Source organism: Lates calcarifer, unplaced genomic scaffold (assembly GCF_001640805.2).
Source record: "Lates calcarifer isolate ASB-BC8 unplaced genomic scaffold, TLL_Latcal_v3 _unitig_4980_quiver_798, whole genome shotgun sequence".
In the NCBI taxonomy this organism is placed as follows: domain Eukaryota; kingdom Metazoa; phylum Chordata; class Actinopteri; family Centropomidae; genus Lates; species Lates calcarifer.
In genome coordinates this window covers 14,291-29,994 of record NW_026117217.1, presented here as the reverse complement: position 1 = coordinate 29,994, position 15,704 = coordinate 14,291, and the positions used below count along the sequence as shown (strand labels likewise).

At 39.5% G+C, this 15,704-nt stretch overlaps 3 protein-coding genes across 3 annotated transcripts; all 3 read left to right on the top strand.

Moving 5' to 3' along the window:
• Positions 1-213: 213 nt before the first annotated feature.
• LOC127140808 (trace amine-associated receptor 7e-like) lies at positions 214-1,793 on the top strand. The gene is made up of 3 exons (XM_051068573.1): positions 214-383; positions 974-1,232; positions 1,458-1,793. The coding sequence occupies exons 1-3, from the start codon at positions 214-216 to the stop codon at positions 1,791-1,793; spliced, it is 765 nt and encodes a 254-aa protein (XP_050924530.1).
• An 8,075-nt stretch (positions 1,794-9,868) lies between these two features.
• LOC108872836 (trace amine-associated receptor 13c-like) lies at positions 9,869-11,373 on the top strand. Its single transcript, XM_018660720.1, has 2 exons — positions 9,869-10,038; positions 10,554-11,373. The coding sequence occupies exons 1-2, from the start codon at positions 9,869-9,871 to the stop codon at positions 11,371-11,373; spliced, it is 990 nt and encodes a 329-aa protein (XP_018516236.1).
• Positions 11,374-12,533: 1,160 nt separating this feature from the next.
• On the top strand, positions 12,534-14,038 carry LOC108872834 (trace amine-associated receptor 13c-like). Its single transcript, XM_018660718.1, has 2 exons — positions 12,534-12,703; positions 13,219-14,038. The coding sequence occupies exons 1-2, from the start codon at positions 12,534-12,536 to the stop codon at positions 14,036-14,038; spliced, it is 990 nt and encodes a 329-aa protein (XP_018516234.1).
• The last annotated feature ends 1,666 nt before the right edge of the window (positions 14,039-15,704 follow it).

Here is a 15,704-nt window from a genome sequence, read left to right as displayed (position 1 = left end):
ATTTTCCATCTCTCACTTTGCCACTGCAATGCCACTGCTCCCCCGCATCAGTAATGCTGCCTGTTGTTGTATGACATACTCAGGTTTCAAATTCTGACCAGGTGAAATTTGTGTGTGGGAGTGTAGGGGGATGGGGGAATAAATCAGTAGTATGATGAAGAGCTTTGATCAGAAGCTACCAGAGCTCAGCAGCTTCACTCTCTCTGTCTGATTATGGAGGCACTGGAAGATGCTGAACTCTGCTTTCCCCAACTCAACAACTCCTGTAGGAAGACAACTCTTCCTCATTCGAAGGCTGCGCTCATTTACACTGTGCTGTCTGGCATCACTCTGCTCATTGTGGTTCTTAACCTGCTGGTCATCATCTCTATCTCATACTTCAGGCAGAGATTAATTTTCTCCACATGGACTAAGAATTGTATATTTTTTGGTTCCAGTTAGGTATTTGGGTTTGAGCTAGGAAACATGATGTCTCATTTAGGTTTCTGATGAATAGCAGATTAGAATATTCTGACAGTAGTTTTATATATATATTTAACATGTAATACAGATTATATAGCACATATTTGTGACATTTACCATTGTTTTTTAAAGCTAATAATAGGTATAATTTTTTTTCAGATAGTAAGCAAAAATGTTATTTATTTTTATTATTATCATTCATCATTTATTAATAATGATTCTCACACATCAGACTCCTGCACATCCACTGATCATCTCAAAAAGAACATAAATTATTCTTAAAACTGATGTTTTCTTGTTTAGGCCTTTGATCAGTGCATACTGGATATTTGCAAGTGCTTTTGATATTGTAGCGCTGTACTGTGTTTATGCATGTTGTAACAGGACACTTCATACTCTTAGAATTAGAACTGCTAATAAGTTAACACTGAAATTTCTACTATACAAACAACTACTACACACCACAGCTACATGAAACAATGAGTTCAGTGTTGATATTCTCCCTTTTCAGGCAGCTCCACACCACCACCAACCTCCTCCTCCTCTCTCTGGCTGTTGCAGACTTCCTTGTGGGTTTTGTGCAGATGCCAACTGAAATCCTGCACCTCCAAGGCTACTTGAACCTGGGTGATTTCATATGCGCTTTGCATTACTTTGCGAGTTTCCTCATAGTCAGTGTTTCAGTGGGAAGCATGGTGCTCATATCAGTTGACCGTTATGTGGCTATTTGTGATCCAATGTTTTACACCACCAAAGTTACTCTGAATAGAGTTCAATTCTGCATTTGTCTGTGTTGGATATTTTCTGCTGTGCACAGCACTTGGATACTATGGGATTTCTTAAAACAGTCAAATAGTTGTAACTCTTGTAAGGATATTTGTATATATGTAAGCAGTTTTGCTGAAGGAGTTGTTGATCTTGTTGTGACTTTTTTAGGCCCCATTGTTGTCATTACACTTTTGTATTTGCGAGTATTTGTGGTGGCTGTGTCTCAGGCTCGTGCCATGCGCTCTCATATTGCAGCTGTCACGCTCCAGCGTTCAGAGACTGTCAAAGCTAAGAAATCTGAGATGAAAGCAGCCAGGACTCTTGGTGTTGTAGTAGTTGTGTTTCTTCTGTGCTCTTGTCCATATTATTGTGTCACTGTTGCAGCTGAGCACAACTCAGTAGGGATGTCATCTACAGTGATTGTGATTTGGCTGTTATATTTTAACTCCTGTCTAAATCCTGTGATCTATGTTTTTTTCTATCCCTGGTTCAGAAAATCTATGAAATATATTATTACACTTCAGATACTGAAGCCTGGCTCCTCTGAGGCCAATTTTATGTAGAAAGAGACTGGGATGATTCAACTAAACTAAATCATTACCTTGTGAAGGGGAAATTAATTTACGATGTCTTCGGTACACTGAAAACACGTCCCAAAGTCTGGAAAATGAACAAAATTATTGTTTGTTGACTGAATATGAATTTACATATATTTAGGTTTTAGGGTACAGGAGAGAAATGTCATATGATGTTCAGCTGTTATGTAAATAAGCCGCTGATGAGGACGCATGAATGGTTAAAAACATGAACAACTTTACTGTTTGCTCCAAAGTAGCACAGTGTACTTCATGACTGTGTTCATGATGACTCCCGTGTTTATTCATTTAATACTCCCTGTGTTACAGACACTATAGACAGATACTATAGTAAACAGTAAATTGAAATTTCACACATTCATTAAGCATTGTCTGTTTGCATTATCAGTGACATGTAGAGTTTCACAAGTTTCACATCAATAAAATGTGGCACTCTGCTGGTGTTCTGCACCCATGAGACACAATAGTGCATGCCACACCTACTAAGTGCAAGTAAAGCAATATTCAATTCAATTCCATGTTATTCAATAAATAATATGGAAAGGCGAACATGACATAAAGGAGATGCCATATCAAGATGGAAAGTGGTCCTAATAATAGATTGAGTAGTAGGACTAGCTGTTATAATCTCTAGATTATCAGCATGTGAAATGTGAGCCCAGTCCCTGGCTGAATTCAGTGGGCTTTCATCAGAAGGTGATGGACTTGCCTTTTGTTACTCTCCTTCCGGGACAAAGAGTGGCAGTTATCAATCCTGTAGTACATTGAGAGGCATGGCATTGAAGGTCACACTCCTTTGCTCAAGTTCTGCTGCCAGGCATTTCAGAATTTGGTTGTGTCACCAGGTGTATATTCCTTGTGTTAGGCTGGTATACACCTAACCAAGATGTGCTTGAGGGAGGCAGGAACTGAGCACAGAGGACAGGCTGGATCCTCTCCAAACCAGATGTTTAAGTTTGTAGGAGAGGGTAGGATATCATGTGTGGCTCTGATGATAATGCTCAGTCTACTGGACTCCATGCTCCACAGCTCTGTCCATGTGAATTTCCTCCTCTCAATAGCGTCCCATCTTGTCCAGCAGCCTTGCATGGCTTGTGATATAACATACCACACAGATTTCCTCCTGATGGTGCACCTCTTCCACAACCAGGTGCCAGTAAGACATGACCCACTATGTCCATGTGTTGGAGGCCTTTGCATGTGGCCAGGGTTGGAGCAATACCTTTTATGACTGGGGCCCCAGATGTTGCAAATTTCGTCCCCAGTCTTGTCTTTGGACATTTATATTCCTCCATTAGGCTAGAGATGGGCAGTGATAGGACTCCATTCCCATAAAGGTCAATACTGCTAAGAGATCTCGATAGTCCAAGCCACACCTGTGCATTCACCAGCCTCTGCCTCCAGCAGAGCCAGCCTGTTTCTGGTTTTCTGACTGGTGTAAAGTATATGAATGAGCCAAAGATGATAGAATGTGAATGAATCAGTTATTAACCACTCAGCTTATGGACACACAACGTTGCTACTTGCTCTCAACTACTGCAATGTGCTCAGTGACTGTGTCGCTTGTTCATCCATTTAATACTGCCCATGTTACAGTAGTTTACTCTGCAGGAAGCAATAACTTGAGATTTCTGACACTCATTAATCATTGCCTTTTTGTATAATCACTGATGTATGGAGTTGCACAACTTCCACATCAGTAAAACATGGCTCTTTGCTGGTTCTCTGCACCTTTCATTACACAAGAGTGCAAGACAGTAATATGTGGACATCAAGTGGAAGTAAAGCAATATGTTTCATTATCCTCTTCAAATATTAAAGTCTGAGCTGCAAAAAATTATTTTCCATCTCTCACTTTGCCACTGCAATGCCACTGCTCCCCCGCATCAGTAATGCTGCCTGTTGTTTTGGCGCCACCACCATCCAGGCATCCACTTTCAGGTTACAGCTGGGGATTTAAGATATTTGCTTATTACTTCCCAACATCTGTAAACATATCTGTCGAGTTGAGGTCAGAGCCCAGACGCTGGATGGATGGATGGATGGATGATTGATTAATTGATTGATTGATTACATACAGCCACACTATGACGTACTCAGGTTTCAAATTCTGAACAGGTGAAATTTGTGTATGGGAGTGTAGGGGGATGGGGGAATAAATCAGTAGTATGATGAAGAGCTTTGATCAGAAGCTACCAGAGCTCAGCAGCTTCACTCTCTCTGTCTGATTATGGAGGCACTGGAAGATGCTGAACTCTGCTTTCCGCAGTTCAACAACTCCTGCAGGAAGACGATACTTCCTCATTCGAAGACTGCGCTCATTTATACTGTGTTGTCTGGCATCACTCTGCTCATTGTGGTTCTTAACCTACTGGTCATCATCTCTATCTCATACTTCATGTAGAGATTAATTTTCTCCACATGGACTAAGAATTGTATATTTTTTGGTTCCAGTTAGGTATTTGGGTTTACTTAACATGTAATACAGATTGCACAGCACATATTTGTAACATTTACCACTGTTTTTTGAACAGTGGTAAATGTTTTTCTGAACAGTCTCAGCAGTGAGCACATACAGCTGCAGTAAGCCCCAAGGGTAAAACCCTTGGACAGTTCTGACTTGCACTGCTTAAAGGAACCTAAACTTTGTCACACAGTACTCAAATGAGTTTCTAAAACTATTTTGTGTCCCACTGACTTCATTTACATGTCTGGCAGTTATAAAAGTTGAGTTGGTGGGAAAAGGTAAGAGCAAGTGCAAGCATATGAACTTGGACAGCCCAAATGTAGAGTAACTTGAAACTTTGCGTGCCAGCATATGTTTGACAGCAGCACTGGCTGCCCATGACATCTCCAGTCTTCAATTTAGAAGTTGATTACAGTACAAGCAAAAGCACTAAACAAAATATTCTGCCATCAAAAAACCCTAGCCCTGTTTTTGGCCCTGTAACATTTTGATGTACTGTTAGTCTTCGCTCCAGCTACTCGCCTATCATAGCGCCTATTGACCCTCTCCCCTCATGCATATATAACAATGACAACGTGTTGGGCTTTATTGATGCATGAAAACAAACACAGTTTGGGAGCTGTAATTGTAAACTACTTGAAATTTAGTGACATTTTATTTCATCTGTTGAGAGGACAGTACTAGAACTTGGCAGATCTAGACCATTGTAGTATTTTTATATAACACTGAGAGCATCACATAGGATTTTAACTTGTGTAGCATAGATAGATAGATGAATTATATACAGCCAGAATATGAAGTACTTAGCTTTGGCCTTCTGACTTAATTAAAACTGTGTATGGGAGGGGAGGAAGGCAAGAGATAAATTAGCTGTATGATGAAGAACTTTAATCAGAAAGGTCAGCAGCTTCTCCTCTCTCTCTCTATGGAGGCCCTGGAAGAAGCTGAACTCTGCTTTCCCCAACTCAACAACTCCTGCCAGAGGATGATGCATCCTCACTCGGAGGCTGCATTCATTTACACTGTGCTGTTTGGCATCTCTCTGCTCATTGTGGTTCTTAACCTGCTGGTTATCATCTCTATCTCACACTTCAGGCAGAGATACATTTCTCTGCATGATACAGTTTTTTTTTTGTTTTTAGTCAGATTCATGAAGAAATTGCTTTGAGTTTGTTGTTCCAGGACAGTTCACAGTTTTAGAATTCTAAAATTTCTACAACCACTACATGTAACAATGCGTTCAGTGTTGATATTCTCCCATTTCAGGCAGCTCCATACCACCACCAACCTCCTCCTCCTCTCTCTGGCTGTTGCAGACTTCCTTGTGGGTCTCCTGCAGATGCCGACTGATATTCTACTCTTCCAAGGCTGCTTGAGCCTGGGTGATTTTATATGTGCTGTGAATTACTTTTTAGGTTTCCTTATTGTCAGTGTTTCAGTAGGAAGTATGGTGCTCATATCAATTGACCGTTACATGGCAATTTGTGACCCCATGTTTTACACCACCAAAGTCACTCTGAAAAAAGTTCAACTCTGCATTTATCTGTGTTGGATATTTTCTGCTGTGCACAGCACTTGGATACTGAGGGATTTCTTAAAACAATCAGACAAGTATATCTCTTGTTATGGAGTTTGTGTAGTTGTAGGCAATTTTGCTGAAGGAGTTTTTGATCTTATTGTGACCTTTTTAGGCCCTATTTTAGTCATTACAGTTCTCTATTTGCGAGTATTTGTGGTGGCTGTGTCTCAGGCTCGTGCCATGCGCTCTCACATTGCAGCTGTAACACTTCAGCGTTCAGAGACTGTAAAAGCTAAAAAATCTGAGATGAAAGCAGCCAGGACTCTTGGTGTTGTAGTAGTTGTGTTTCTTTTGTGTTCTTGTCCATATTATTGTGTCACTGTTGCAGCTGAGCACAATGCAATAGGAGTGTCATCTACAGCCATTGAGATGTGGCTGTTGTATTTCAACTCCTGTCTAAACCCTGTGATCTATGTTTTTTTCTACCCCTGGTTCAGAAAATCTATTAAACAAATTGTTACACTACAGATACTGAAGCCTGGCTCCTGTGAGGCCAGTCTTATTTAGAATATATATATATATATATATATAGATAGATAGATAGATAGATAGATAGATAGATATGATAATGATGATAAAGCATCAGCTGACAGATGAACTAATGCAACTAATGCAGTATGCTCAGTGACTATGTTCCTTGTTCATTCATTTAATACCCCCCATGTCACAGACACTCTGGCTTACACTACAGGAAGCAGTAAATTGACATTTCTGACACTCATTAATTGTTGTCTTTTTGCATCATCACTGGGTTGCACAACTTTCACTTCAATAAAACATGGTCCTTTGCTGGTTTTCTGCACCTTTCTTGACAGACATAGTAATGTTTGGACATCAAGTGGAAGTAAAGCAATATGCCTCACTACCCTCTCTTATAAATATTAATCTGTAGGCTAAATAAAGCTAATACATTTTGATATTAGTGTTTTTACTAGGAGTAATGCTTCCAAGGTAGTTCAGGTAGTCAACTTCAGCTGCACTGCTCTATTCATGTGACATAGTGTTGTCACTGTCACTGTGTATGTTACTTGAGGTATGTCAACCTGAGACTTAACAACAAAACTTGGTATAATTGTTTATCTATAAATTATAATTTTAATGCAAAAAATAAAAAAAAAAACTTAATGAACAATTTGAAGCATGTGAATGTACTTGAGTTCAGATTTTCATGACTTTATTTGCTAATACTGACTTTTACAGCCATAATTATTATTGCTGATCCTTCTTAAGCTTATTACGGAATTAAACCAGACATTAGAAAATCTGTAGCTGAATTTTCGGGATGCATTTGTGCAGCTTACATTAAAGATTATAATTCCCCACACAGCTACTGCGAACAGTGCACATATTCATAGTTTTGACAGTGGTAGAAATCCGTGGGTACATGTCTGTGTACTGCTATCAACACCGCTATGAGAGATTACCAGAAATATGACTGTTGATAAAGAAAGGCACTTTCATATTTATTTTAGCATGTTTATTTCTTTCAGTGCATATGTGGTTGTTGAGGCCATTGCCTGTGATGCCTCCATCACACCTGCCACACAGCAGAAACTGTAAGTACCAGTCTTGGCTTCTTGACTTCAGACAGCCAATTTTACATTGTCATCTATATTTTATGGTGTTGCGTACTTGCTCCATTTTATGCAACAGATGTGGATAAATAAAATCGTCAACATGAAAAAATAAGCCACCCTTTGTAGCCAATTTTTATATTTCTCATTACCTGGCGTATTTATGACATTCATTTATTTTCCTCTTATTCCAAAATTTCAATATATCTGAAATGTCATTTTATCTTTCACTTATCTTTGTTTTAAGTTCAAACAAAAACAAAAAGTGCAGGGAGTTCCCAGGGTTAGCAGCATCTCTTATAAAGTTTTCTTATAAACTTTCACTGCTGATTAGCTGTTACCCATGCCGTGGCTCTGCGTGTAACTAATCAGATGGTGCTGTGGGTGGGACAATGCTGGAGACAGAGTAGTGACTGCAGACAGAGAGACGCGGCTGCATCAGAGCCAAATAACCCAGTTGCAAGTGTAACCCACTTTATTTTCTGTAGTTTACATAGCTACAGTTGTTGCTTGAATCACCTGCAAGCTAATGCTGTTCCAGTGGCTTAGTACAAATTGTTGTTCCCAGTCCACCTTCTTGGCTACCTCAGAACACACAGCTGAAACAAATGTGTAACAATAACTCTGTAAGGTCTGGAGAAGAGTGAAGATAATTGTAATTCAAATTTATGAAGAACTGGAAGCGGAACTGAGTGAAGTTGGTAGTGTTGGCAGGGCAAGGAAACTATTAACCTCCCAAGTAGCTGTGCTCAAATAATCTATTTGGCTTAGGAAGGTTCCTAACTTGAAATGGCCGAGAAGTATCTCAGTGGCAGCCATGATAAGGGCTGGTTGAATTCTCTTAATGTTAAGGAAAGGAGCTCCGGTACTCCCTATAATTATTTCCTTTAGCTCAGGATACACTGAACCTTTCTTTACAAAAGGAGAGAATGTCATCCCAGAATAATAATTATTATTCTTGTTTTCCAGCAGACTATGCACCATTTCGTGCATTGCTGCCTCCCACTGGTGTTTTAATATTATTGCTCATTTTGACATCTGGGATCTAGAGTATCTCATAAAAGTCAGTTCTTGACTCCACCTTCCACTTGAGGATGCCACACAGATGCTCAGTTGGGTTCAGGTCTGGAGACATACTTGGCCGCTCCATCACTTTCACCTTCAGCCTCCTCAGCAAGGCAGTTTCTGAAGGCTTCAGAATGTCACAATTCATGTTTCCCTTAATGAACTGCAGTTCCCCAGTGCCGGCAGCACTCATGCAGCCCCAGACCATGACACTACTATGGGGAAGCAGCACCTCACTAGCTATTTGCTGAACTTTTGTGTTTGATATTCTTTCACATTTTTCTTTATCAATTTATGTTAAAACTAAAGGAACTACATGGATCAGACAAAGACAGAGAAATGTTTTGTCAGTGTTAAGTTTATTTTGTGAGATATATTAACATAAGGGAAAACCGGTATAGTAAGGAAGAAGTAACCTGTCAAATGGAATCCTTTGTAGAGGTCCTCTTGCTCTGGTACTGAAAGAGGAAGCACACATTGACAGTGGCCCTTTTTTATTAGAAAATTATCATTTATTAGAGAATTATCAGCTAATTAATGTAAATGCTGAGTGTTAAGCAAGTAATTTGATTATTTTGATTGCACTGTTGGTATATTGAAGAATAAGTTACAGCCTTGTTGAACCGAAGTGCCAGAAAACTTTGTTTTACACATTATCATGGAAGACTACGAATAAAAGACTGCCTATGTTTCCGTGCACAACTGCCTGCATGCGTGATGTTTTCTCCCTGGACCTCAGCTGGCAACAAATGGTGGCAATAGTGGGATTTTCTACACCTGTGTAGAGTTGGAGTTGGTTTACTGGCCAAATGAGAGGTGTGGAACATGGAAGAGCCCATTCTGCAAGAAAACACACCTTGGCAGACATGGAGGAAGGAAATGCTGAAAGCACAGAGGAGACAGAGCCTCCACCTAATTGCCACAGAAGGTGAGGACGGTTACACTCCATGATACAAGTGAAGAACTCTCTCAGCCAAATTTTGTTGAGGAAATGAGAGAGTTTATGTGCAGCTACCACCACACATGCTGGACAACATCTGAGCCAAACAATTTTATCTTAGTCTCTTCAGACCACAGGACAGTAACACACTCTCCTAGGGGATCTCAAGGCATACACACACACACACACACACACACACACACACACACACACACACACACACACACACATATATATATATATATATATATATATATATATATATAGATAGATAGAGTATGACATACTTCGCCTCATGAATAGATGAAATGTGCGTATGGGAGGGGAGGAAGAAAAGCAATAAATCAGCAGCTGTATGACAAAGAGCTTTACTCAAACAGCTGTCAGAGTTCAGCAGCTTCTCCTCTCTCTCTGACTATGGAGGCCCTGAAAGAAGCTGAACTTTGCTTTCCCCAGCTCAACAACTCCTGCAAGAAGATGATGCGTCCTCACTTGGAGGCTGCGCTCATTTACACTGTGCTGTCCGGCATCTCTGTGGCCACCATGGTTCTTAACCTGCTGGTCATCATCTCTATCTCACACTTCAGGCAGAGATGCATTTCTCTGCATGAGCTACAAAATTTAATCTTTTTTGTTCCAGTCAAATTTATGAAGAAATTACTTTGAGCTAGGAAATTTAGTGTCTTATTTAAGTCTCTGGTAAAAATATTAGCATTTCAGAACATGCTGACAGTAGTTTTATTTTTATGTTTAACGTGATTTACCACTGTTATTTTGAAAACTAATGTTAAGTATGATTGTGGTGTTTTTGAGACAATTAGGAAGAGTCATTGTAGAAATGATAAGGAATGGTTTCTCACACATCAGGTTCCTGCACATCCACTAACCTTCTCATCTAGAATACAGATAATACTTAAAATTAATGTTTTCTTGTTTAGGCTTCTGCTCAGTGCAGATTGGATATTTGCAGACGATTTTACTATTGTAATGCTGTGCTGTATTAATGCATGTTGTTATAGGATAGTCATAATTTTAGTTATTTTTTATTTCTACAACTACTACATGTAACAGTGTATTCAGTGTTGATATTCTCCCATTTCAGGCAACTCCACACCACCACCAACCTCCTCCTTCTCTCTCTGGCTATTGCAGACTTCCTTATGGGTCTCCTGCAGATGCCAACTGAAATCCTGCTTTTCCGAGGCTGCTGGATGCTGGGTGACTTCATATGTGCTCTGAATTACTTTTTAGGTTTCCTTATTGTCAGTGTTTCAGTAGGAAGTATGGTGCTCATATCAATTGACCGTTACATGGCAATTTGTGACCCAATGTTTTACACCACCAAAGTCACTCTGAAAAAAGTTCAACTCTGCATTTGGATGTGTTGGATATTTTCTGCTGTGCACAGCACTTGGATACTGAGGGATTTCCTCCAACAACCAGACAGGTATAACTCCTGTTATGGAGAATGTGTAGTCATAATTAATTATGTTGAAGGAGCTGCTGACCTTGTTTTGACCTTTTTAGGCCCCATTTTAGTCATTACACTTCTGTATTTGCGAGTTTTTATGGTGGCTGTGTCTCAGGCTCGTGCCATGCGCTCTCATGTCACAGATGTCACACTTCAGCGTTCAGAGACTGTAAAAGCTAAGAAATCTGAGATGAAAGCAGCCAGGACTCTTGGTATTGTAATAGTTGTATTCATTTTGTGCTCCTGTCCATATTACTGTTTCACAGTTGAAACTGAAAACAGCTCCATAGGGGCGACCTCTGCAGCCATCCAACTTTGGCTATTGTACTTTAACTCCTGTCTAAACCCTGTGATCTACGTTTTTTTCTACCCCTGGTTCAGAAAAGCTATTAAACAAATTGTTACACTTCAGATACTGCAGCCTGGCTCCTCTGAGACCAGTCTTATGTAGAACAAGTCTATAGACTAAAACCAATTATTATTCTGTAACTAGAACATTATTCTTATGTTGTCTTCAATACACCAAATTTACACAGCTCAAAGTCTTAACAGTTAGAGAAAAGTTGGACAAAATGATTGTATGTTGATTGCATATAAATTTACATACTATATATACAGTATGTGCCTCTATCAGACAACCCAATGTATGTGTGATCTCACTCCAGTCATCTCATCTGAATGACTCAATTCAGAAAGTCAGTTATATAAACGTATTGCTGTTGTTGGGGGAATAACTTTTATTGTTATGGCAATGTATGTATCTTGTAAGACCATTGCCCTGTAGGGAAGCCAGCTAAAACTCAGTACAGTAAGGATACTGACCGCATATCATTATTGTACAAACCATTGTTAGCCACATATGATATTAGGATATAATAAGCTGATATAAAAGCCACATATGTGATGCATTTCAGTTGATAGTTCAGAGTGCTGTCACCTTTTTTATTCCAGTTCAAGCGAGAGAATTGCATTAAAATGCTGGTAACTCTGCATGACCCCTTCCTGCTGCACTGGGTCCTGGACTTCCTCACTGTTCAGTATGAATAATGCACAGGCCATCCCTCAGCATCTACCTAACACTTAATTAGTTAGAATATCAAACTGTAGTGTATATTTAGATGATTCGATTGTGCACTCCATAAATTCTGAGTAAAGCATTTACCCACCTCGCCTTATCTTCTGTAGAATGTGCTCAGGAAGACAACAGTGACATACTTAGGTAATATGTTCAGCTAGGGTCAGGTGCATCATACCAGGAGGTATACATGTTTTTCCCCTATGTATATACTAGGCTTGACCCTCTACTCAATACTCTCCAAGTATTGGGTGTTGTCTTTCAGGCCACAAGAGTACAGGGCTCATCAAAGGATATGCAAGTGTAACCCACTTCATTTTCTGTAGTTTGCACAACAGAAAATAACTATATATATACATATATATATATATATGTGTGTGTGTGTGTGTAGAGTATGACGTACTCAGCTTTGACCTTACGAATAGATGAAATATGCATATGGGAGGGGTGGAAGGAAAGCAATAAATCAGGTGTATGACAAAGAGCTTTACTCAAACAGCTGTCAGAGTTCAGCAGCTTCTCCTCTCTCTCTGACTATGGAGGCCCTGAAAGAAGATGAACTTTGCTTTCCCCAGCTCAACAACTCCTGCAAGAAGACGATGCGTCCTCACTTGGAGGCTGCGCTCATCTACACTGTGCTGTCTGGCATCTCTCTGGCTACTGTGATTCTTAACCTGCTGGTCATCATCTCTATCTCACACTTCAGGCAGAGATACATTTCTCTGCATGAGCTACAAAATTTAATCTTTTTTGTTCCAGTCAAATTTATGAAGAAATGACTTTGAGCTAGGAAATTTAGTGTCTTATTTAAGTCTCTGATAAAAATATTAGCATTTCAGAACATGCTGACAGTAGTTTTATTTTTATGTTTAACGTGATTTACCACTGTTATTTTGAAAACTAATGTTAAGTATGATTGTGGTGTTTTTGAGACAATTAGGAAGAGTCATTGTAGAAATGATAAGGAATGGTTTCTCACACATCAGGTTCCTGCACATCCACTAACCTTCTCATCTAGAATACAGATAATACTTAAAATTAATGTTTTCTTGTTTAGGCTTCTGCTCAGTGCAGATTGGATATTTGTAGATGATTTTACTATTGTAATGCTGTGCTGTATTAATGCATGTTGTTACAGGACAGTCATAATTTTAGTTATTTTTTATGTCTACAACTACTACATGTAACAGTGTATTCAGTGTTGATATTCTCCCATTTCAGGCAACTCCACACCACCACCAACCTCCTCCTTCTCTCTCTGGCTGTTGCAGACTTCCTTATGGGTCTCCCAGAGATGCCAACTGAAATCCTGCTTTTCCGAGGCTGCTGGATGCTGGGTGACTTTGTATGTGCTCTGAATTACTTTTTAGGTTTCCTTATTGTCAGTGTTTCAGTAGGAAGTATGGTGCTCATATCAATTGATCGCTACATGGCAATTTGTGACCCAATGTTTTACACCACCAAAGTCACTCTGAAAAAAGTTCAACTCTGCATTTGGATGTGTTGGATATTTTCTGCTGTGCACAGCACTTGGATACTGAGGGATTTCCTCCAACAACCAGACAGGTATAACTCCTGTTATGGAGAATGTGTAGTCATAATTAATTATGTTGAAGGAGCTGCTGACCTTGTTTTGACCTTTTTAGGCCCCATTTTAGTCATTACACTTCTGTATTTGCGAGTATTTATGGTGGCTGTGTCTCAGGCTCGTGCCATGCGCTCTCATGTCACAGATGTCACACTTCAGCGTTCAGAGACTGTAAAAGCTAAGAAATCTGAGATGAAAGCAGCCAGGACTCTTGGTGTTGTAATAGTTGTATTCATTTTGTGCTCCTCTCCGTATTACTGTTTCACAGTTGAAACTGAAAACAACTCAATAGGGGCGACCTCTGCAGCCATCCAACTTTGGCTATTGTACTTTAACTCCTGTCTAAACCCTGTGATCTATGTTTTTTTCTACCCCTGGTTCAGAAAAGCTATTAAACAAATTGTTACACTTCAGATACTGCAGCCTGGCTCCTCTGAGACCAGTCTTATGTAGAACAAGTCTATAGACTAAAACCAATTATTATTCTGTAACTAGAACATTATTCTTACGTTGTCTTCAATACACCAAATTTACACAGCTCAAAGTCTTAACAGTTAGAGAAAATTTGGACAAAATGATTGTATGTTGATTGCACATAAATCTACATACTACATATACAGTATGTGCCTCTATCAGACAACCCAATGCATATGTATGTGTGATCTTACTACAGTCAGTCTGAATGACTCAATTCAGAAAGTCAGTTATATAAACGTATTGCTGTTGTTGGGGGAAAAACTTTTATTGTCATGGCAATGTATGTATCTTGTAAGACCATTGCCCTGTAGGGATGCCAGCTAAAACTAAGTTGTGAATCAGAACCAGGTTTTAGCGTACAGTAAGGATACTGACCGCATATCATTATTGTACAAACCATTGTTAGCCACATATGATATTAAGATATAATAAGCTGATATAAAAGCCACATATGTGATGCATTTCAGTTGATAGTTCAGAGTGCTGTCACCTTTTTTATTCCAGTTCAAGCGAGAGAATTGCATTAAAATGCTGGTAACTCTGCATGACCCCTTCCTGCTGCACTGGGTCCTGGACTTCCTCACTGTTCAGTATGAATAATGCACAGGCCATCCCTCAGCATCTACCTAACACTTAATTAGTTAGAATATCAAACTGTAGTGTATATTTAGATGATTTGATTATGCACTCCATAAATTCTGAGTAAAGCATTCACCCGCCTCACCTTATCTTCTGTAGAATGTGCTTAGGAAGACAACAGTGACATACTTAGGGAGTATGTTCAGCCAGGGTCAGGTGCACCATATAGTGGCAGGAGGTATACATGTTTTTTCCCCTATGTATATACTAGGCTTGACCCTCTACTCATATGAAACAGTTCTTTCAGGCCACAAGAGTACAGGGCTCATCAAAGGATATGCAAGTGTAACCCACTTTATTTTCTGTAGTTTGCACAACTACAGTTGTTCATTAAATGCATCACCTGCAAACTACTTGTCATTTAGAACAGTTACAGAAGTTCTTTGAATGCATCACCTGCAAGCTAATGCTGTTCCAGTGGCTTAGTACAAATAGTTGTTCCCAGTCCACCTTCTTGGCTACCTCAGAACACACAGCTGAAACAAACGTATAACAATAACTCTGTAAGGTCTGGACAAGAGTGAAGATAATTGTAATTCAAATTTATGAAGAACTGGAAGTGGAACTGAGTGAAGCTGGTAGTGTTGGCAGGGCAAGGAAACTATTAACCTCCCAAGTAGCTGTGAGAAAAGGATTGCAGGCGAATGGTCTATTTTGCTTAGGAGGGTTCCTAACTTAACTAAATAACCGAGAAGTATCTCAGTGGCAGCCATGATGAGAGGTGGTGGATTTCTCTAAATGTTAAGGAAAGGAGCTTCTGTGCTCCCTATCTTATCTCCTTTATCTCAGGATACACTGAACCTTTCTTTATGAAAGGAGAGAATGTCATCCCAGAATAATAATTATTATTCTTGTTTTCCAGCAGACAGGTAGCCATTTAGTGCATTGCTGCCTCCCACTGGTGTTTTAACATTATCGCTCCTTTTGACATCTGAGATCTACAGTATCTCACAAAAGTGAGTACACATATCACATTTCAGCAACCATTTTATTATATCTTCTC